The following is a 22,108-nucleotide window of genomic DNA, read 5'->3' on the forward strand; positions in this document are numbered from 1 at the left end:
AATTGAAATTTTGCCAAGAATTTTAATAACATTTTTGAAAATAATTGAATTTTTGAGACGAATTTGATATTTATAGCAATACCTACTTGAAATTTTTACAAGAATTTAAAAAAATTTTAAAACATAATTGAATTTCTGCTGAATTTTTTTTTTGAAATCATTTGTATCTTCTCCCAAACTTCAAATTTCTTAGTGAAATTAACATTCTAATTAACATTCTTCTATAAATCAATTATTTTTATTAATTTTTGAAAAAGATCTTTGAGAATTTTCCAAACCAATTGTTTACAATTCAATTTTACGAAATTTCGATTCGCGAATTAAATCAATTTTTAAATGAATTTTTATTAGAAAATTCTTCCATAATTCAATTAATTAAAAACAAAAATGAATAATTTATTTATTAATTGAATATCTCTTAAAATTCAATTCTCAAACAGAATTTTATCGAAAAGTTTTCAATAATTAAATTCTTTTGATGAATTTTAACTAAATATTTAAAAATAATTACATTTCCCGATGAATTCGATTAAAATTGTATTAATAATAATTAAAGTCCTACAATGAGTTTTATTATTCTTAAAAATAATTGAATTCCTAAAAAGAATTCTTTTGTTTCTGAAAATAATTGAATTATTGCGAAGAAATTTACAAAAAAATGGTAAATAATTGAATTTGTGTGAAATTTTTATTGTTTATGAAAATAATTAAATTTCTGCGTAGAATGTCATCACAACTTTTTTTAAATAATTGAATTCTTTTGAAAAATTTATTAAAATAGTAGATATTAAAAAATATTGAATTAAGGAAAATTTTTGAAAATAATTGAATTTTTGTTCAAGAATTTTATTAAAATTTTTGTAAATAATTGAATTTCGGAGTAGAATTTAATTATTTCTAGAAATAATTGAAATTTTCACGAGATTCTTGTGATGAATATTGTTATTTATAAAAATATAATTGAATTGTGGAACAAAATTTTAATAAAATTTCTGAAATTAATTGAATTTTTGAGAAGAAAATGTAAATAATTAAATGTTTGAGTAGATATTTATAAAAAATTTGTTTACGTAATTGAATTTTATTAAAAAATTTTATTATAATTGCAGACATTGAAAAGCAATCAATTCAGGGAAATTTTTAAAAATAATTGAAATTTTGCCTAGAATTTTAATAACATTTTGGAAAATAATTGAATTTCTTAGAAGAATTTTACTATTTAAAAAAAAAATAAATAAATAAAATAAAGTAAAAAAAAAAATAAATAAATAAATAATAATAAAATAATAAATAATAATAATAATAATAATAAATAATAATTTTTTTTTAAATTTTGACGAGTATATTTTTCAATTATGTTTAAACATAATTGAAATTCTGCGAAGAATTCTATTACTTTTGAAAATAATTGAATTTTTTAAATTATTTGTAACTTCTCCAAAATTCAATTATTTTAGTGTTTTTAACTAAAAATTTTCTATAAATCCATTATTTTTGATAATTAATAAAATTTGTATTAAAATATTTAACTAATTTGATAAGAATTTGAATTATTAAAATTTTTTGCAAAAATTCTAATTTTTTTCTAATTAAAGTCATTAAAAATTGAAATTTACAACAATTAATTTTTTTTTGCTTCTAAATTAGTTATTTTTAACCGATTTAAATCGGTTAAAAAAATTGAAATCTTTGAAAAGATTGCGATTGCCTATTATTTACTTGAATCAAATGAATTTTATTTTCAGTGCAACAAAAATCTTATATTATAAAAAAAGTTTCTTTCAAAGATTATACAAAATGTTTGTTTCTTTTTTAAAAAAAAGACTCTTGCAGATAAATTTTCAACCCCATGAAAATAAATTTACTAATTGAATGAAGTGGGTACAAATTGCTCGAGTGATTTTTAGTCATTATATAAACAACTTCAGAACAGGATTATCCTAACGATGACTTGATACCAACTTGGGAATCGTGAATGGTATAAATAGTATTAACAAAGTGCGGATATCACGACGACTTTGTTCGATGAAAATTGATCCAACAATTTTAAAATCCGCCCACTTGGAACTCTGCTGGCAACCATATTTCTTTTTTTTTCTACAATGATGGTGCCATCGCAAAATCCTGCTTTATTATGCAAATTTCCACGCTGCATGCCGCAAATTGAAAACGCTTGCGATACGTCCAATGGAAACTGATGGTCCCTTCGATTTGTTGGCTAAATTCGTTTGCATATTTTGTTTAAATTGTAGAATTCAAAATGAAATTGGCAAATTTCGTTTGAAAACGTACAGACTTTTTTTTATATAAAAATTTTTTTTCTGTAAATTCCATTTTGGAAATTGTTTCTTTTTTCATTTATAATTAATTTAATTTTAGTTTTTTCCTATAATTTAGTTTTTATTGTTCTTTCTTTTGTTTTATTATTCTTTTTATTATTTTTTCTTTGGTTCAATTAAGCAAAATTTTTTTTTGCGACAAGTGAATAAATTTAGTTAAAATAAAATAATAAATAAATGAAATTAAATTTCGAATTTACGATTTTTTCTAAAATTAAATACTCGTTTTAATTGTTTTTTTTTCTTTTTAAATTTCATGTAGCGATAACAATTTTCAAAGAGTAAGAAATTAAACGCCGTAATCGGTAATCATCCGAAAGGAAAAGATTTAAGATGCTTGAATTTGTGGTTGAACACGTCGAATATATGGTGCAACGAAATTGGACCGAAATTGCTTGATAGCACGATATTGTGGTGTATTCGATACAACTCAAGAGTGTAACGAAGTGGTCGTACGTGATAGAATGACCATCTTATGTTTCATAATTCAAAATTACAATCGAAATTGAACTCCACACGCTGAGAAATTCAAAATTCCTTAATTTATTAAATTTTAGTTTTAAAAATTGAAAATATCTAAAAATTTAGTTAAGTTTTTTATTAAATTTAAATTATTTAATTGATTAACTTTCAAACCTTTTTTCCACGTCAATTAAAAGACACATTAGATTTAAAACTTATTAATATTTCCCATAAATAAAATTTAAGAAAAAATTTAATTTTTTTCCTAATTCGTTATAAAAAATTCAATTCAATTCAATTTACAAAAAAAATTTAATAATATTTTTCGAAAAAAGTTCAATTATTTTCTAAAATTTTAATAAATTCTTCTAAACAATTTAATTACTTTTATAAATAGTAAAATTGTTTGCAATAATTCAATTATTTTTAACAAAATTTAAATAAAATTTCACGAAAGAATTCAATTATTTTTTGAAATTTTAATAAATCATTTGAAAAAATTCAATTATTTTCAAAAAAATTTCACGAAACAATTCAATTATTTTCTAAATTGTTGATAAATCCTACAAAACAATTCAATTATTTTCAATAAAATTTAAGGAAAAATTAAATTTTTTTACTAATCCGTTATACAAATTTTTTAAAAGAATTCAATTATTTTCTTAAATTTTGATAAAAAAATAAAAATTTTCTAAAAATTTTAATAAGTCCTTCGAAACAATTCAATTGCTTTAAACAAAATTTCTCAAAAGAATTCAATTTTTTTCTTAATTTGCAATAAAATTTTTGAAAATAATTTATTTATTTTCTAAAATTCCAATTCAAATTATTCAAAAACTACATTTCTTGAAAAAAAATTTAAAGAAATTCTTCAAAAGAATTTATTAACTTATTAACTTATTAAAACTTATTAACTCACTATTTATTAAATTAATATCATTTTCAATAAAACACCTCCAAATTAAAAAAATAAATATTAAAAAAATTCTATTAAAAATATTTGTCAAATATAAAAACTTTTTTCCACTTAGACTTTTTAGTAACAAAAAAAAATTTCTATGTAAAAAATTTGCACATAATTGAAAATCTATTAACATTTTCAATAAAACTCCTTCAAATTTAAAAAATAAATCTTAAAAAAAATTCTATTAAAAATATTTGTTAATTATAAAAACTTTTTTTCACATTTACTTTTTAGTAACAAAAAAAAATTTTATGTCTAAAAAGTTTGCACACATAATTGAAAATCAATTAGCATTTTCAATAAAACACCTCGAAATTAAAAGATAAATCTCAAAAAAAGAATTCTATTAAAAAATGTTTGTCAAATGAAGAAATAAATAAATTTTTATGAAGTGTGTAAGTGGTTAGTTGAAAGCAGCACTCTAACCAGTAAAAATACAAGTGAAGAAAAATAAAGACTGGTAGACGTGGACAAAAGAAAACAAATTGTCGTCGTAAATGACGTGGCATTGGGTTGGCACAAGCAAGAAGGGTGGTGGGGTGTGGGGGGAGGGAAGTTTTGTTTTATTGCACTTCCTGAAATTTGAGAGGTTTGTGTGCACCTGCAATCGTACGGTCGTTGCACCAATCGTTCACCGTTGTTTTACGAATAATTGATAATTGGATGTCAATTAAAGCAATTTTCTCTCTTTGTAAAATATATAAAATTTCATTCGAATTTCGTATGAAATTGGGAAAAAAAAGTTGCAAAAACGAAAAAAAAAAGAATTTAATTAAAGAAATTAGAGCCACTTCTCTAATTAAATTGTTTTTTTTAATTATTTGAGAGGGTTAGACAATAAATTATAAATAAAAAATTAATTTAGAAAAAAAGTACCAAAAAAATACTAATTTATCTTTTTTTAAAGTTATTTATTTTAATAAATAAATAAATAATATTTATATATTTTAATAATAATAAATCGGGCCTAAATAAATGTAAATTATAAAATTAATTAAAATACTGAATAAATACTCAAAAAACAATAACAATTGGTTTTTAAATATCATAGTAATTTATATTCGTAGGAAATTAATTAAAAAACAATCATTTAGTAGTGCTTCGTTAAAATATGTTTACAATTAAAATTTACCAACAAGTTTCAAATAACTGAATTTTAAGTCACTTTTCAGAAAAAAAAGGAAAAAGAATTTTTTAGGAAAAAAATGTCCTTTCAAACCTAATGAGAAATTGCATTGAAAGAGAATTCATGTCTTTAAGCGGCGTAGCATACTTTTCAAACTCAGAAACCAGAGCGTATTACATCTTCGTTAGTTTAAGAGCTTCATTAAGGTAATTCACAATTGTTGAAAAATTGTAGTTCCGGATATTTTTTTTTTGCTTCCATTTCTTTTTTCTTCTTTTTTTTTTTTTTTGTTTGTCCGTAATTTAATTATCTTAACTTTGCTACTGAGTAGATTTCTCCTCCATGGAGCGCAGTTACTTCTCTTATATCGTTTAATGAAAAACTTTTCTAACATCATGGTAAATATTGCTTTGAAAAGTAGGAGTGCGCGCAACTTATCAGAAGTTAGCAGCGGCAAAAAAAAAAAATTATCTTTCCCCAAAGTCATCGTGCGGTTCCGGTTTTTTTTCACGTTTTCTCTCGAGGGGGCAAAAAAATAGTAGAAGGAGGAAAAAGAAAAATTCGAGTTGATTTTTTTTAAATTATATCCTTTTTCTATTCACAGTTTTTCTAAGGATATCAAATTGAGACAAAAAAACGTATAAAAATTGTTGCGAGGCAACAATTTTGAAAGGTTTTTTGTCTCAATTTTATATCCTTAGAAAAACTGTAATTTTCATATGAAAACTAATTGTTGCCTCGCAACAATTTTGATATCCTTGTCTCAATTTGATATCCTTAGGAAAACTGTAATTTTAATATGAAAACAAAATATATAAGCGGGGGGTAAAAATTTATTATTAATAATCCAGATTGATTTTTATAGTTGTAAATTAATAATTATAAAAAAATTTAACCACAAAATAGTGAAAAAGAGTGGAAGTGTGATATTCAATTCATTATTATTATGAAAATTACAAAACTTTTTATTATGAAATATAAATTTTTGAATAATTTCATAAACAAAAATTTTTAAAACTCACTTACTAATTACATGATTAATTAATATTTTTTTGCATTTTCAAAAATTTTAATATAATTCTTCGTCAAGATTCAATTATTTTCATAAATAACAACATTCTTCGGAAGAATTCAATTATTTTTAAAAATAGTAAAATTTTTTGCAAAAATTAAATTATTTTTAATAAAATTTTAATAAAAATTCACGAAAGATTTCAATTATTTTCTAAAATTTTAATAAATCCTTCGAAACAATTAAATTATTTTCAATAAAATTTCACGAAAGAATTCAATTATTCTCTAAAATTTTGATAAATTCTTCGAAAAAATCCAATTATTTTCAATAAAATTTCACGAGAAAATTAAATTATTTTCTAAATTTTAATAAAAAATTCAATTTTTTTCCTAATTCGTTATAAAAATTTTTTCCAAATAATTCAATTATTTTCTATAATTTTTATAAATACTTTGAAAGAATTCAATAATTTCTATAAATAGTAAAATTCTTTACAAAAATTCATTTATTTTTAACAAAATATTTATAAAATTTAACGAAAGAATTCAATTATTTTATGAAATTTTAACAAATCCTTCCAAACAATTCAATTATTTTCAATAAAATTTCACGAAAAAGTTACTAACAATTTTCTACAATTTTAATAAATCCTTCGAAACAATTCAATTATTTTCAATCAAATTTCACGAAAGAATTCAATTTTTTTCCTAATTTGTTATAAAAATTTTCAAAATAATTAAATTATTTTCTAAAATTTTTAATAAAATGTTTCTAAAGCATTCAATTATTGTCTAAAAATTTAATAAATCCTTCAAAACAGTACAATTATTTTTATAAGTAGCAAAGTTCACCTCAAAAATTAAATTATATTTTTGGAAATAATAAAATTTTCTCAGAAATTTAATTATTTTCAATCTAATTTTAATAAACTTCAATAATCAAATATAAAAAAAATAATAATAATAAAATAATATAAACACGATTATGTTAAAAAGTTGAAAAAAATTCTTTGTTTAATTCAATTATTTTCAAAAATTTTAATTCAAATTATTCTAAAAACTTAAAGAAACGCTCTTCAAAAGAATTTAATTATTTTCTAAAAGTTTTAATGAAACTCAATAATTAAATGTGTAATATAAATTATGGAAGAAAGACGATTATTTTAAAAACTTAAAAGAAATTGATTATTAAATTCAATAACTTTCAAAATTTTCAATTAAAAATTACTAAAAAAATTTCCATCATTTGAAAACAAATTCAAAGAAGTTCTTCAAAAGAATTTACAGTAAGTTTGCAGAGAGCATGCTGCTACTAATTTTAATTTATTCTACTAATTTATATTCATTTAAGATTACAAAATTATTTCCAGTAAGGTTAGTGCAATCTTTCTGCAAGCTTGGCATAAGCTTTTGGCATTCTTATCGAAATATTACAGTAAATATTACATCTAATATTGTAATATTGTATATTATATCTAATATTGCATGACAAGCTAGCTACAAGCTACCTGCTTTTTAAATTTGAATTATTACACGGCGAAAAATATATGAAGTAACTATCTGTGTATTGATAGAAATTTTCGTTTCGTTTTTTATAAGTCATTTATTATGTATTGTAAAATCTACGTGTAAGTACACATTTTAATTTTTAGACGTTTCGACAACCCACGTTTGTCATTTTCAATATCTGTAATTGTAAAAATATCGCATATACCAATTACTTTAATTAACTTAATTTTTAAACATAATTTTAACTATCATTTATCAATTATTTTTAGATTTTTTAACATAAATACTCACAGAAGTCATTCGTATAAAATCAACTCCATTAACAACCTATACTTTGGCATTAGTTTTGCAATATTGCACATATTTTTTTATATATTAGTACAGGTATATGAAGTAAGTAATAGTATATTAAGTAAATATATGAAGTAACTCTTACTACTTTTATAGTAAAACATTTCTGGTAACTTTTACTACTTTCGGAATAAATTTTGCTACGTTTGAAGTAAATTTTACTATAATTTTTTACAAATATTTCTTTGAAAGTAGTAAAATTTATTTCGAATGTGGAAAAATTTACTCCGAAAGTTAGTAAAAGTTACCAAAAATGTTGAAACAGGAATGTTTTACTATAACAGTATTAAACTTACTGTATATTTTTCTTCGTGTTAAAATGTTTACTAATTTAAATTAGTGACTGACTTATTGCTTCTGAATTAGTAAAATTTACTAATAAATAGTAATTTCTACTAATAAATAGTAATTTCTACTAATAAATAGTAATTTCTACTAATAAATAGTAATTTCTACTAATAAATAGTAATTTCTACTAATAAATAGTAATTTCTACTAATAAATAGTAATTTCTACTAATAAATAGTAATTTCTACTAATTTATTAGTAAAACTTACTAATTCGAAAGCAAAAAGTCAGTTACTGATTCAAATTAGTAAATATTTTTACTACCGTCAACTGGGGCTATTTTGTGCATCCGGGGGCTATTTTGTGCACGCGAGTTTTTTGATGAAAAAAATTATTAGAATGAATTATTTTAATCTGCTATTTTGTAAAATGAAAGTTTAATTACATGACAATAGAGAGCACTAAATGTTATTATTTAATGCTTTGTCAATTAAGAGAAAAAAATTCCTAAAAACGGAAAATTTGTTTAAAAAATTTTGAAAGTTCGGAAAAATTATACCAGATCTTCTAGAGTTTTAATGTGTCTCATAAACTGAGTTAGATATTTGTTGTCAATTGTGTTGTGATGATACATACGTAATGCGCTAATTTTTTATTCATTATTTTAAGAGAAAAGTGGAAAAAACTGAAAAACCAGGATTCCATGGGGCTATTTTGTGCACTTAAAAAAATCAAATATTTTTCATAAATGTTTTATTTAGTAAGTAAAGAAGATTCTGTTTATCATTTTAATACATTTTTGTCTTACTTTTCTGTAAAAAAACTGTAAATACGTTAATTAAAATCATTAAAACGATTAAAAGCTCAACCGCTGCACAACATAATCTCAAAAAATGAACATTAATTAATATTTATAAGTTTTTCAAATTAGTTTTAAAACTATTTTCTCGTTTCTCTTAAAATGACTTGAAAAGCATATTAGATATTAAATTGTTATCTATTTAACCTTAAAAATATTTATTTCAAGTTTTTTAAAAATATCATTTAAAACTATTAAAAAAGCTCCTATTGAAATGATGTTTTAAAGTTATTTATAAGTGTTTAAACGATCATTTTATAATTATATTAGTATATTATTATAAAATATATATTAAAAAAGAAAAAAATATTATTTACTATCTGCGTAATATACAATTTAAAGAAAGATTGTTAATTTTTAGTAAATCCAGATTTTAGCAAAATTTTAGTGCTTTATTTTACATTTTTTGTATAATATATCTACAAAAAAAATTTTACTAGGTCATTCTTTTTTTAACTTACTCTCAAATATATACACAAAAGATTTCATGAAGCAGAAACGATTAAAAAAATGTTTACGCAACATTATAGGAAAACAAAGTTCGATGCACAAAATAGCCCCATCCCGGGAGTTATTGTGTGCACGACTTTCAATGACTATAACTAAGACAAAAAATTTTTTTTCTTTGCCAAATTTATAGGAAAGCTTCAGAAGGATGTCCACAACATATATCAAAAGTTGATTTTCTTTATTCTCTTAATTCTGAATTTAAATAAATCTTTGAATAAAAAAAAGCTATTTGGTGCACAAAATAGCCCCGGTTGACGGTAATTAAAATTTAGAGAGTATAGAAGCTTACGGCAAGCTTGGAAGATTACATGCTATCTGTTGATGATCATTATCATATTTTCTACAAAATATAAAAATCTTTTTTTTTATTTATATTTATGTAATTGTACATGACTTTATTCATATTTAGAATCATTTATTCAAAGATTGAAAATCATAAACGAAACGAGTTTAAATTTCATATGCAACAAAAAAAAAATCCTCTGTAGTATTTTTCCAGTCAGTTAATTGCAACTTTTCTTTATTAAATCTGAAAATAAATTGCCGACTCAATGTAACCGTATAATAAAAATGTAATTTGAGTTGATAAAGTAAAATTGAGAGCAAGGATCATATCCTGGAGAATTTCTCAAATCGTCCCGACTCCTCTCTTTCGTTTCTTTGCTTTTTTTCGCTTTCTCTCTCTTTTTTCTCTCTTTCTCTCGCTTTCTCGACTTCTCTCACTCTTCTTTTTTTTCTCTCTCTCTCATATTTCTTGACAATATCCTTTGCAAAGTATCTCTTGCACTGTGTGTGCAATTCATAATATCCACCCTTTTTCCCGGTTGCATTACACGAACGTAATACACGTTCAGCGGTGGATGCGACAACATCTCTTTATTTTTATTCTGTATAAAAGCGCGTATCTTCGCCATCTACTGGATGCTGCGCAAGTTTTAAAAGGGGGAAACATGTATTGAACAGCCCGAATGCGCGAGTTGGCGTGCGCCACAATTTCACAATTCCCCAGCAGCTTCGGGTCGCAGTACGCGCAAAAACCCTAATCCGAACGGGAAGGAGTTTTGCGATTCCCCATCGATCATCAAAGCGAAAAGCGTCGCTCGGGAAAAAGGCAACAAAACTTTTCTCTTCAAAAAAAAAAGAAAGAGAGAGAGTCCTATCAACACTATTAAAAATGAGACTCTAAAAGAGAAAGAAAAATCATCATCAAAGAGGTTGAAAAATCATAATGGATCATTCAGAAATAAGAATCATATAGAAACAAGTTTTCCCCAGTTGAAAATTTTGAAACACAACTTTGCAAACAAGAAGGAAAGACAATGAGGCCAAGAATCATTCTATTGTTGAGTTTTTTAGTGTTATGTTCGTTGATAAATCGATCAGAATCGAAATTACAGCAACAGTCAATTGTCGAGGAGGATGAGGATGAGGATGAAGATGATTGGGAGGAGGACGAGGATGAGGACGATGATATTTATGCCTCTAAAACGGAAGTCGATGACGATGGTCGTATTTACAAAAATCCAAGAAATTCACCATCCGCCGAATGTCCACGCGACGAGGAGCAAGCCGAAATGCAGGGACAAAAATGTTTAAGAAAATGTTCAACCGACGAGGATTGTAAGAGTAAAAAGAAGAAATGTCGTTGCGATGGAATTTGTGGTATGTCATGCATCAAACCAGACAGAGAATGTCCAAAGTTAGATGACATAAAGCATGGTGCAATGAGAGTAACGGGTAATAATTTTGGTGATAGGGCATATTATACATGTGATGCTGATTATTATTCGGTGGGTTTATTGGAGAGGACTTGTAGGGCCGATGGACGTTGGAGTGGCAGTAAGCCATCGTGTAAAAATGATTCGAAAACATTTTGCCTTGAACCGCCGAAAATTAAAAATACAAGGCACAATGCATTAATTGAACAAACGTCCTTTGATCTTGACAGTGCGGTGGAATATTTTTGCGATCATGGTTATCAGACCACTGGTTTCCCTACAGCCAAGTGCCTCATGATGGAAGGAGCTGCAAGTTGGTTTGGACCTGATATTGCCTGCGAACCAAAAAGCTGTGGACCTCCTGCGGATATTGCTAACGGATGGCATGCTGGTAAGAATCTTCGTGAATTATGCAAAAAATATCCAATGATTTCTTTTTTCCCTTATTTTTTTGTAGATGCGGGGAAAAAATTCTTTTTTGCATCGCACGAGTGTATTCAGTGGTTATTTTTTCGAGCTTTATCCTTATTTATATCGTGAATTCCTGTAGTGATTTATTGTTGTCTGTAATTATTTTGTTGCGACGTTTTAACATTGTTTGTAATACTTTTGTGTTGTTATATCTTCTGTTTTTAGTTTCTATTCGTTTATAGTTTATATTTTCCGTTATTAACTTGAAAGTATCAAATTGCAACGAATTGATACTAAAAATGTGGACAATCATCAATTTGATCCACTTTAGTATCAATTTGATACTTTCAAGAAAACTGTGTTTGTATTATAGTTTTCTTTTTAGTTCATAGTTTATATTTTATAGATTATGTCATATACTTCGTAGTTTATAGTTTGTAGATCATAATTTATTGTTTGTACTTTATAGTTTGTAGTTTGTAGTTTGCAGTTTGTAGTTCATAGTTTATAGTTTATAACACATTTTTTCTAAGGATATCAAATTGAGACAAAAAACGAATCAAAAGTGTTGCGAACCAACGTTTTGATTCGTTTTTTGTCTCAATTTGATATCATTAGAAAATCTGTGAATTCATAGTTTAAAGTTTGTAGTTTATTTATTGTTTGTGAATTTTTAAGTCATCTTGTGAATGTAAATCTATTCTGTATTTCAAAAGAAACATTTCACTTTCAAGAATATATTTGACGTTTGAATCTTAAAATAAGATATTCTCGTTTTGTTTTATAAAATCTTATTTTGTAAGTTTGCGCTTAAGATTACCAATAAAAGTAAATCACAACAATAATTGAAACAATAATTTCGTTATTACACTGTAAAAAATTTAGGGAGTTAACGGACTCGGGAGTTGGGAGTGAAATTTTTCGAGTTAAAAATCAACTCCAAAAGAGAGTTAATTTCTAACTCCCTTCATTCAACACCCGCGCGAGTTATTTTTTCCTTGGGGAGTTAGCATTTGGGTGTGAAATTTTAACTATCTTTATTTAACTCCCCTGGCATTAACTCCCCAATGGGTGCGACTTTTATAGACTCCCCTGGGGAGTTAAAATTTAACTCCCTTTTTTACAGTGTATATAGTCAAATTCATTGAAAGTTTGTAATTATTAGACTTTATTCACTATGAACAATTTAATTATTGAATTTTATTGCAATTTTACTATTTATAAAAGTAATTGAATTGTTTCGAAGAATTTATTAAAATTTTAGAAAATCATTGAAGAATTGTTTTGAAAAATTTTTTATAACGAATTAAAAAAAAATTAAATTCTTTCGTGAAATTTCAATTAAGGCAATTGAATTGTTTCGAAGGATTTATTAAAACTTTTAGAAAATAATTGAATTGTTTTAAAAAAATTTTTATAACGAATTAAAAAAATGGAATTCTTTATAGTGAAATTTTATTTAAAGCAATTGAATAGTTTCGAAGGATTTATTAACATTTTTAGAAAATAATTGAATTCTTTCGTGAAATTTTATTAAAAATAATTGAATTGTTTCGAAGGATTTATAAAATTTTTTTAAAATAATGTAATTCATTCAAGGAATTTTATTAAAATATAGAAAATGATTAAATTTTTCCAAAAAATATAGATACTATTAAAGATTTTGACAATAATTTAATTCTTTCAAAAAATTTCTTTAATTTTTTAATTATAATCGATTTTGTTAATAATTGTAATTAATTGTAATTAATAATTTTACTATTAAAATTTTATTAAAATTGATGGAAAATTAAACTCTTTTAAACAATTTTATTTCTGTTTTTATAAATAATTCAATTCTTGAGATGAACTTTGCTAGTTATAAAAATAATTGTACTGTTTTAAAAGATTTATTTAAATTTTAGACAATAATTGGATGCTTTCGAAACATTTTATTAAAATTTTAGAAAATAATTGAATTTTTTTTTGGAAAATATTATTAAAAATTAAAAAAAATTGAGTCCTTTCATGAAATTTGCTTAAAATTGTAATAAATATAATTGAATTTTTGCAAACAATTTTACTATTAATAGAAGTAATTAAATTGTTTCGAAGAATTTTTTAAAATTTGAGAAAATAATTGAATTGTTTTGAAAAAATTTTTATAACGAATTAGGAAAAAATTGAATTTTTTCGTAAAATTTTATTGGAAATAATTAAATTGTTTCTAAGGATTTATTAAAATTGTAGAAAATTATTGAATTCTTTCGTGAAATTTTATTGAAAATAATTGAATTAGCATTATACTCATTATTACAATTTATATAATTTATTATTATTTTATATAATATATAATTATTATAATTTTATGTTAATCATTATAATTAAAAACGCCTGAGTTAAAATAAAAAGTGTCAATATTATTTATTTCCTATTTCTGATATTTATCTATTAAAAAAATAATTTCTTGTTGCAAAGTAGATTTTGCTAATCGGAAAAATCTTTTTATAAACTCATCTTTAAAATGAAGATTTAAAATTTCCGTTAAAAAAATTGCATTATTATAAACCCTCTATTTATAAAGTGTATTTTAGTTCTTCGGTGGATATATTTACAAGCAGATAACCGATAACTGCGACACTAGATTGATTTCCATAAAAAACATAAAATTCTTCTATAAAACACGAGGGACTTTTTTTTAACAAGAACTAAAATTATAATTAGTACTGTAACTAAATATAAAATAAGTATTGGAACTAGAATTAAAATTATAAATAGAGTTAGAAACAGTTAGAAAATTCGATAAACTTGCAATAGAAGATTTTAAATTTCTATTCAAATAAAAAATAGAAAAAGAGTTAAAATAAAATAAATTTATAAAATTAATTGACAACAGTAAAAAAATTCGATTTAATAATAATAATAAAAATAGAATAATAGTGAAAATAGAATTTATTTATAAAATTAATTGACAACAGTAAAAAAAATTTACTATTCACTAATAAAATTTTTTTTCACTTAATACAAAACCATAACGAACTCAACGCACCGAATTTCGTTAAAATATATTCAAAATAAATTTCCGTTTCTTCATCTCTAGTGCAAATTGAAAAAAAAACATTAAATTACAAAGAATAGTATGAGAGAAAACTAAAATTAAAAATTTAATTAAATGTCCGATGGAAGGACGCAATACAATCATTGGATCAATTTAAATTTTCCATTTCAAAGTCAAAAGTTTTCGTCCCCGGTGTGTATATAAATGAGAGAATAAAAAAATAGAGAAAGAATAAAACGAGGAAAAAAATTTTTTGATCGAAATAGACGTATCAATATTATATACATATCTAAATATAAAATAAGAGAACGGTAAATTTTTTTTCTCTCTCTCTCTATCTCTTTATACACAATGTAAATTGAAATGATTTGCCTAATGACGATTACCATAAAAAACTTTCAATGAACTTTAAATCCCTATGGCTTATAAATTTTATGCATTTATAAAAAGTTTTCTTTCATGAATATTAGTTTGCAAGTTTTATGAATTTATTGGCTTTAATAAGCTCATATATTACTGACATAAAATTCATTTCATTGAAAAATGAATTTACAATTAGTTTCTCGAAGTGAATTATATTACAATCTTTATTAAAGCAGAGGGGAATTTTAAATTTTCACAAATACTGGTAAAAATTTTCATCTTCCTTTTCAAAAAAGATTCATTTATAACAGGAAAGAGTTGTGAAACTATTTATGTTTCTTTTATGAATACTTTTTTTTTATTATTCGTTATCTTTTTTAATTGTTTATTATTCGTTTATCTTTATTGTCCACTATTAGAGATAATTAATTTTAATTAATACTAATACTATAAAAATAAATAATATTAATGATAACAAAATTAATACTAATGATATAAATAAAATAATATTTTTACATTTCCTACTAATAATGTTAATTAATATTAATATTAATATTAGTAATAACCACTTCTCTCGTAAAGCAAAAAAAAGGAAATAACAATAATATTAATTATTAATTGTTATTAGTATTATTAATATTAGTCATTATTTGTATTAAAAATTATTAGTATTATTAATCTATTATTAATTATTATAATTAAATATCTTTAAACCTTTAATTAGTCTGTAAACATTTATTATTCATTATTGGATATTCATTAATATTAATTAATATCCATACTATTAATATTTATATCAATATTGCTACTATTATTAATGTCAATATTAATACTATTAAAGAAAAAATTATTGGTAAATGTAAATGTAATTTATTGAATCAAAATTATTTAATTAAAAATTTATTTATCGATTTTACTATTATTATTAATACAACAAATTATTTTTAATTTATTAATATTGTTATTATATTTCTTTTATTAATGTTGTTATTATTGTTAATATTATTGTTATTGTTTAATGTTCTGTATTATTATTGTTATTAAATTTCTTATAATAACGTTGCTAATATTGTTAATATTATTAATATTGTTATTAATACACTAAAGTTATTATTTATTATTATCAATATTTTATTACACGATATACTTTAAAAAATGATTTGAAAATTCTTCATAGAAAAATTGAGAGAGAAATATAATTTTCTTCTATTTTTTGCTTAATATTAAATTCATGTATCAATATTTTTCAATGAAATTTTATTATCTAATAAAGTTTTACTGACTTTATTGAATAAAAACTTTTGTAGCAATTTCTTTTTATAAAATTATTTTTAGAGTGAAGGTAGTTTATAAATTTTTGATTGAAAATAGATTAGTGTCGTTTTATGTGTGATAATATTATAATTTGGAATGATGATAAATTATTATAATTAATAATAATTTAAATATAATAAATTATAATAATTAATAATAATTTAAATATAATAAATTATAATAATTAATAATAATTTAAATATAATACTAAATATATTATAAATATGATTTCATATTTTAGAAAATTTGGTAGATAAACGTGTCAATTTCGCTTTTAATTATCAGGTGAATGTTACACTTACGACTGTCGCGTTTCCTATCACTGTGCCGACACTTACGAATTGGTTGGCCGTGCCGAGAAAATCTGTTTAGCTGACAGTAGTTGGTCACCTAAAGAATCGCCCCAATGTGTTCAGGTCAGTTGAACATTTTACAAATTATTTTTCCCTTTCTTCTCTTTTTCCAAACATTTTTTTTCTTTTTTCTACTATTTTTTTCCTGTACCATTTTTCCCTTTTCAATCATTTTTTTTTGCTACTAATTTTTTACTAACGCTGTTCCACTATACTAGTCAATACTAAATAGAGTTAAAGTTTTTATTATTTATTTTTATTGTTAAAGAATAAATAAATAAAAATTTGTTTATTCGTGAATAATGAAACTATTTTTTCTTTTTGTTATTAAAAAAATATTTTTACTTTCTGTTATTATTAATTACAAACAGTATTTTTACTTGTTGTTATTATAAACATTAAAAATAGTTTTATTGTCCTTTGTCTGATTTTCTTTTTAGTACTCCCAAAATTAATTTTTTTATTTACCTACATAATTAATTAACCAATTAATTTTCAAATCAATTTTATTTATTTTTTATTACAAATTTCTATTGCAAAAATGAATTGCAAGTTTTTTCTTCCTTACCAGAAAATTTACGCCATAAAATAAATACAGAAAGAGAAGGATAAAAAGAATTCAAAGAACAAAAAAAAACAAAAGATTGTCAATGTGTGATACAGGTAACGCAGGTACAGTGTCCACCGCCAGAGAATCCTCGTTATGGAAATGCTGTATTCACATCCGTCGGGTACAATTCCGTAGTGTCTTATGAGTGCAAGCATGGCTATACCATAGTTGGAGTTGGGACGAGGCGATGCGGCTCCGACAGAAGATGGACAGGACAAACGCCAACGTGCAAGGAGATCAACTGCGGATCACCAGGAATCCTTTACAACGGTTGGATCGACAACATCGAAGCAGGTATTTTCAAGGCAGACGAATAGCTTCCAATTTATTCATCAAGCTTTCCATTGTTTTTCACATTACCCACGTCTTTCCTTTTCTCAAAAAAAAAAAAAAAACACGAAACAAAAAAAAATTACACTTCAATCCGCACTCTTTTATTAGAATAATCTTTGATCTGGAGATTTTTATTCATTCTTCTTGCAAAAGGGATTAACCGACACTTTAATTCTTAATTTCCTACCATGTTGTTCTTGTTGTTGTGACCATTCTTAATTTTCTTTGTTGTTTTGACCCATTCTTAATTGTTTACTCTGTTATTTTGACCACACTTAATTTTGTACTATGTGGTTTTCACCATTCTTGATTTTCTTTGTTGTTGTGATCATTCTTAATTTTCTTTGTTGTTTTGGCGATTCTTAATTTTTTACTCTGTTATTTTGACCACACTTAATGTTGTACCTTGTCGTTTTTACCATTCTTAATTTTCTTTGTTGTTTTAACCATTCTTAATTTTTTATTGTTATCTCGACCACTCTTAATGCTGTACCTTGTGGTTTTCACCATTCTTAATTTTCTTTCTTGTTGTGACCATTCTTAATTTTTACTCTGCTATTTTGACCACTCTTAATTTTGCACCTTGCGGTTGTGACTATTCTTAATTTTCTTTGTTGTTTTGGCCTTTCTTAATTTTCTACTCTGTTGTGTTAGCCACTCTTAATTTTCTGCCTTGTTGTTTTGCCCAATCTCAATTTTCTTTGTTGTTTTAACCATACTTAATTTTCTACCATGTATGTAGAATATGTTGTATTAACCAGTTCTTAATTTTCCACTTTGCTGTTTTGATAAATCCTAATTTTTCACTTTATACTTGTAAAAGTACTCAATTTTCTACTTCTTTTTTTTTGTCAATGCCCCCAGGAACTGGATTAGGTGCGAGCATAATATTCCGTTGCAACGACCACATGAAATTCGAAGGCAACACAACATCCGTTTGTCAGACCGATGGTAAATGGCGAAATCCACTTCCACAATGCTTGGCACCGTGTGTTGTGCCACAAATTGATAATGGTCAAGTAATAAGCACCATTGAAGATGGTATAACTAATAATGAAACTGTAACTGTTGTTGACCATGGTGTACAATTAATTGTTGGCTGCATTGATGATTACGAATTTGCCGCCAATAACACTCCGGTTATGTGCAATAATGGTACATGGTCAATTGTACCATCATGCTCGCCAGCACGATGCAAGCAAATGCCAAAAGCACCAAAAAATGGCATGGTCATTGCTCCAAAGACTGAGCATGGAATGAAGGCGGTTTTCAAGTGTAAAGATGGTTTCGAACTTGTTGGAGGTGGTCCATTCAATATGTCATATTCGGTGGAGTGCAGCTATGGAAATTGGATCGGAGATATTCCATTTTGCGTCGAGGTTTATTGTCCATTCCCTGGATTCGTCAAGAATGGAAAGGTGCTTTTGGTTGGCAACATGGGAGTCTATGATTATAGGTAATAGGTAGCATCAAGATTTGTTTTAGTTTTTTGTTTGATATTTCTGTTATTTTTTATGATCTTTGTTACTTCTTTGTCACAATCTTTATCATCATCATCGTCATCTTTTGTTACTTCTTCTTTTTCTCTTTCTTCTTCTTTGTCTTCTGTTTCCTTTTTCGTGTTTTGTTTTTCGTTTTCATTACCAAATGGATTAAAAATCAGAAAAGGAACTTGAAAAATCTGTTCGCAGACCCTACGTGAAGAAGGTGATCAACAACAAGCAAATAATGTACGACTGTGACAAAGGTTATTACCTGAGTGAAGGTCCACCGGGAGCGACATGCATAAGTGGCAACTGGAGTCCCCGTGAACTTCCCATTTGCTCTCTGGGTCAACATCCACGAATTCGATGGAACAGACGAAGAAGATCAGTGCACGACGAGGGACGCAATCAAACCGTTGTCACAGCATATCGAAAATTTATCGACTTCTTCAGAAAAGTTGGCAAAAAACTCCTCCACCTTGAAATGAGAAAGAATACAACATCCTTGAGAAACACAACAGAACTTGAATCATCAAACACAACACTTCAAACAACAACAACCACAACAACAATAAAAAATCGAACAAATCACAACAGTGGACGTTCACGTACAAGAGATGAGAAAATGGTAGAATTTTTAAAAGCAATTTATCGCAAATTACAGCGAATCGATACAAAACATTCGGATAATCGTACAAATGTAACAATGCACGATCTATTGAATGTTATAAGTAAAAATTTTTTCCACGTTGATTTATCACAACCAAGAAGAAATTCAACAGGGAAAAGTCGCGATAGTTTCGAGGTCAGAAATCAACGGGAGTTTACCAAGTTAAAGAGGGAGTTTGAAAGAATCGTGAAATTCTATAATAAGACCCTAAGATGGTATGAGAAGCAATCGAGAAAGGAATCGAGAAAGAGAAATCAAACCCGAGTTGAAAAGGGTAAGAAGAAAGATAAGAAGAAGCACAAAGTGTCGAGCACGTACAAAGGCTTTTACGAGTTCATTAACGACTACGTGAACGAGAAATTGTCCATGTTGGAAACTCAGAATGCAACCGAGGAACTTATCAAAAAAATGAAAATCGATAAAATGACTGTTCGCAATGGCACTTCATTTACAGTCGGTGAAATTTATACGTTCTTCAAACATATCATAGAAAATAAACTCAATTCGTCAAAATCAAGTGATGATAATACGACTGAATTAATATCCCCAGCATTGTCAACGGAACAAAGTACAATTTTATCAAATACCAGTGATTCATCATACAGCAATGAAATACCAACAGTTGAAACTAAAAGTGATTTTCCAAAGCATCGAAGTCGTCGGATAAGAAATATTTCCGATTGGACATATTCATTAATGGCACCGGCAATAAGATCCGATGGACCAAAGGGACTTTGGTGGCAAAAAATACCGAGACGAAATAATAATGATGATGATGTTAAAAATAATAATAATAATAATAATGATAATCGTGAGAAAAGACAACTTCCATTATCCGAGCTTGATAATCAAATGAAATCAATAAAACTCTTAATAAATAAAGTCAACAAACGAAATAATTTAAAGCGTACAATTTTAACGTCAGACAATCTGATGAGTACGCATTACGTCTTTGGAAAATCTAATACCGGGACGAAAAATAAATGATGTTATTGTGATATTATGGAATTTATTATTAATAATCGATACCAGCCAATTTTAGGTAATTATACACATTATACGATAGTTCATCAGTTTTCCTCTCGTCCATTAAATTAACCTTAATATGTACACTTTTTGACGAAAATAAATCTTTTCCATGCAGATAAATTTTTTACTAAATTCCTTATGAATTTTTCTTTTTTTTACTTTTCTTCAGGATTTCCACAGGTCAGGGAAGTGAGGGAAAAGATTTTTCTTATTTCTTCATAAATCCTAACAAAATTCTTCACTGAAATTGAATTATCTTTAGGAATTTCGATAAAATTCTTTGCAAAATTTAATGATTTCCATAAATAAAAATTTTCATCACAGGAATTTAATTATTTTCAAAAGTAATACAAATATTCGTAGAAATTCAATTATTTTCAAAAAATTTAACGAAATTTAACTCATCAAGAATTCAGTTTATTTATTAAAACTCGACGAAAGAATTCGATTTTAAGAAACATTCAATTATTACATAAAATAATAAAATTCGTTGCAATAATTCAATTATTTTCATAAATAACTTTTAATTCATCGTAGAAAATCAATTATTTTCAAAAAATTTCAAGTAATTCTGCAAAATAATTCAATTTTTTGGTAAAGAACAAAATTCTTCCCATAAAATTAATTATTTTAAGGAATTTTAATAAAATTCTTTTCTAAAATTCAATTATTTTGATAAATATCAAAATTTAGCATAAGAATTCAATTCTTTTGAAAAAGTAATAAAATACTTTGCAGAAATTAAATTATTTTCAAACATTTTAACTATTATCTCGTCAAAGAATTCAATTTTCTTTATAAATAGCAAAATTTTTCACAAAAAATTCAATTATTTTCATCAATTAAAATAATTTTTTTTGCAAAATTTGAATTATTTTCAAAAGTTTTTAGCAAATCAATGATTTTCAATATTTACTATTTTTATAAAATTTATCACAAAATATAGTTACTTTATTAGTTTTTTCTTGTGCATTGTTTTTAAATAAAAAATAGTTATTTTATTTAAAAAAAGAATATTATCGAGATAAATTTCAATTCAATTATTACGAGGAGAATTTAAAAAAAAAAGAATTACCTTTATTGTCTTTTGTCATTCGATATGACATTATCGATAATTCGAATATTGCAAGAGAGTGATGCAGTGGCAAGAGTAATTAAAGTTAAATAATCATCGCAGAAAAGAGAGGCCTCGTGATTCACCCTTCAGACACTCGAGCTGCTTGTCAATATCGAAATCGAGATCCAATTAAAATCTGTGTTTCGATTTAACAGCGACTATTAATTATTAATTTATTATTTGTAATTTCTCTACCGGGAAAAAAAGATTTCTTTTTTAAAGAAAGTAATTTATTAAGAAGAATTAT

The 22,108-nt window shown here is 24.8% G+C and overlaps 1 protein-coding gene across 1 annotated transcript; it reads left to right on the forward strand.

The window, feature by feature from the left end:
- The first annotated feature begins 10,434 nt into the window (after positions 1-10,434).
- Positions 10,435-20,858, forward strand: LOC122499482 (protein lev-9). Its single transcript, XM_043607865.1, has 5 exons — positions 10,435-11,531; positions 16,551-16,681; positions 17,282-17,522; positions 18,426-19,017; positions 19,253-20,858. Exons 1-5 carry the CDS (start codon positions 10,742-10,744, stop codon positions 20,700-20,702), a joined length of 3,204 nt encoding a protein of 1,067 aa, XP_043463800.1. The 5' UTR covers positions 10,435-10,741; the 3' UTR covers positions 20,703-20,858.
- Positions 20,859-22,108: the final 1,250 nt, after the last annotated feature.

The sequence above is a fragment of the Leptopilina heterotoma genome, unplaced genomic scaffold (genome assembly GCF_015476425.1).
Source record: "Leptopilina heterotoma isolate Lh14 unplaced genomic scaffold, ASM1547642v1 Lhet_168, whole genome shotgun sequence".
In the NCBI taxonomy this organism is placed as follows: domain Eukaryota; kingdom Metazoa; phylum Arthropoda; class Insecta; order Hymenoptera; family Figitidae; genus Leptopilina; species Leptopilina heterotoma.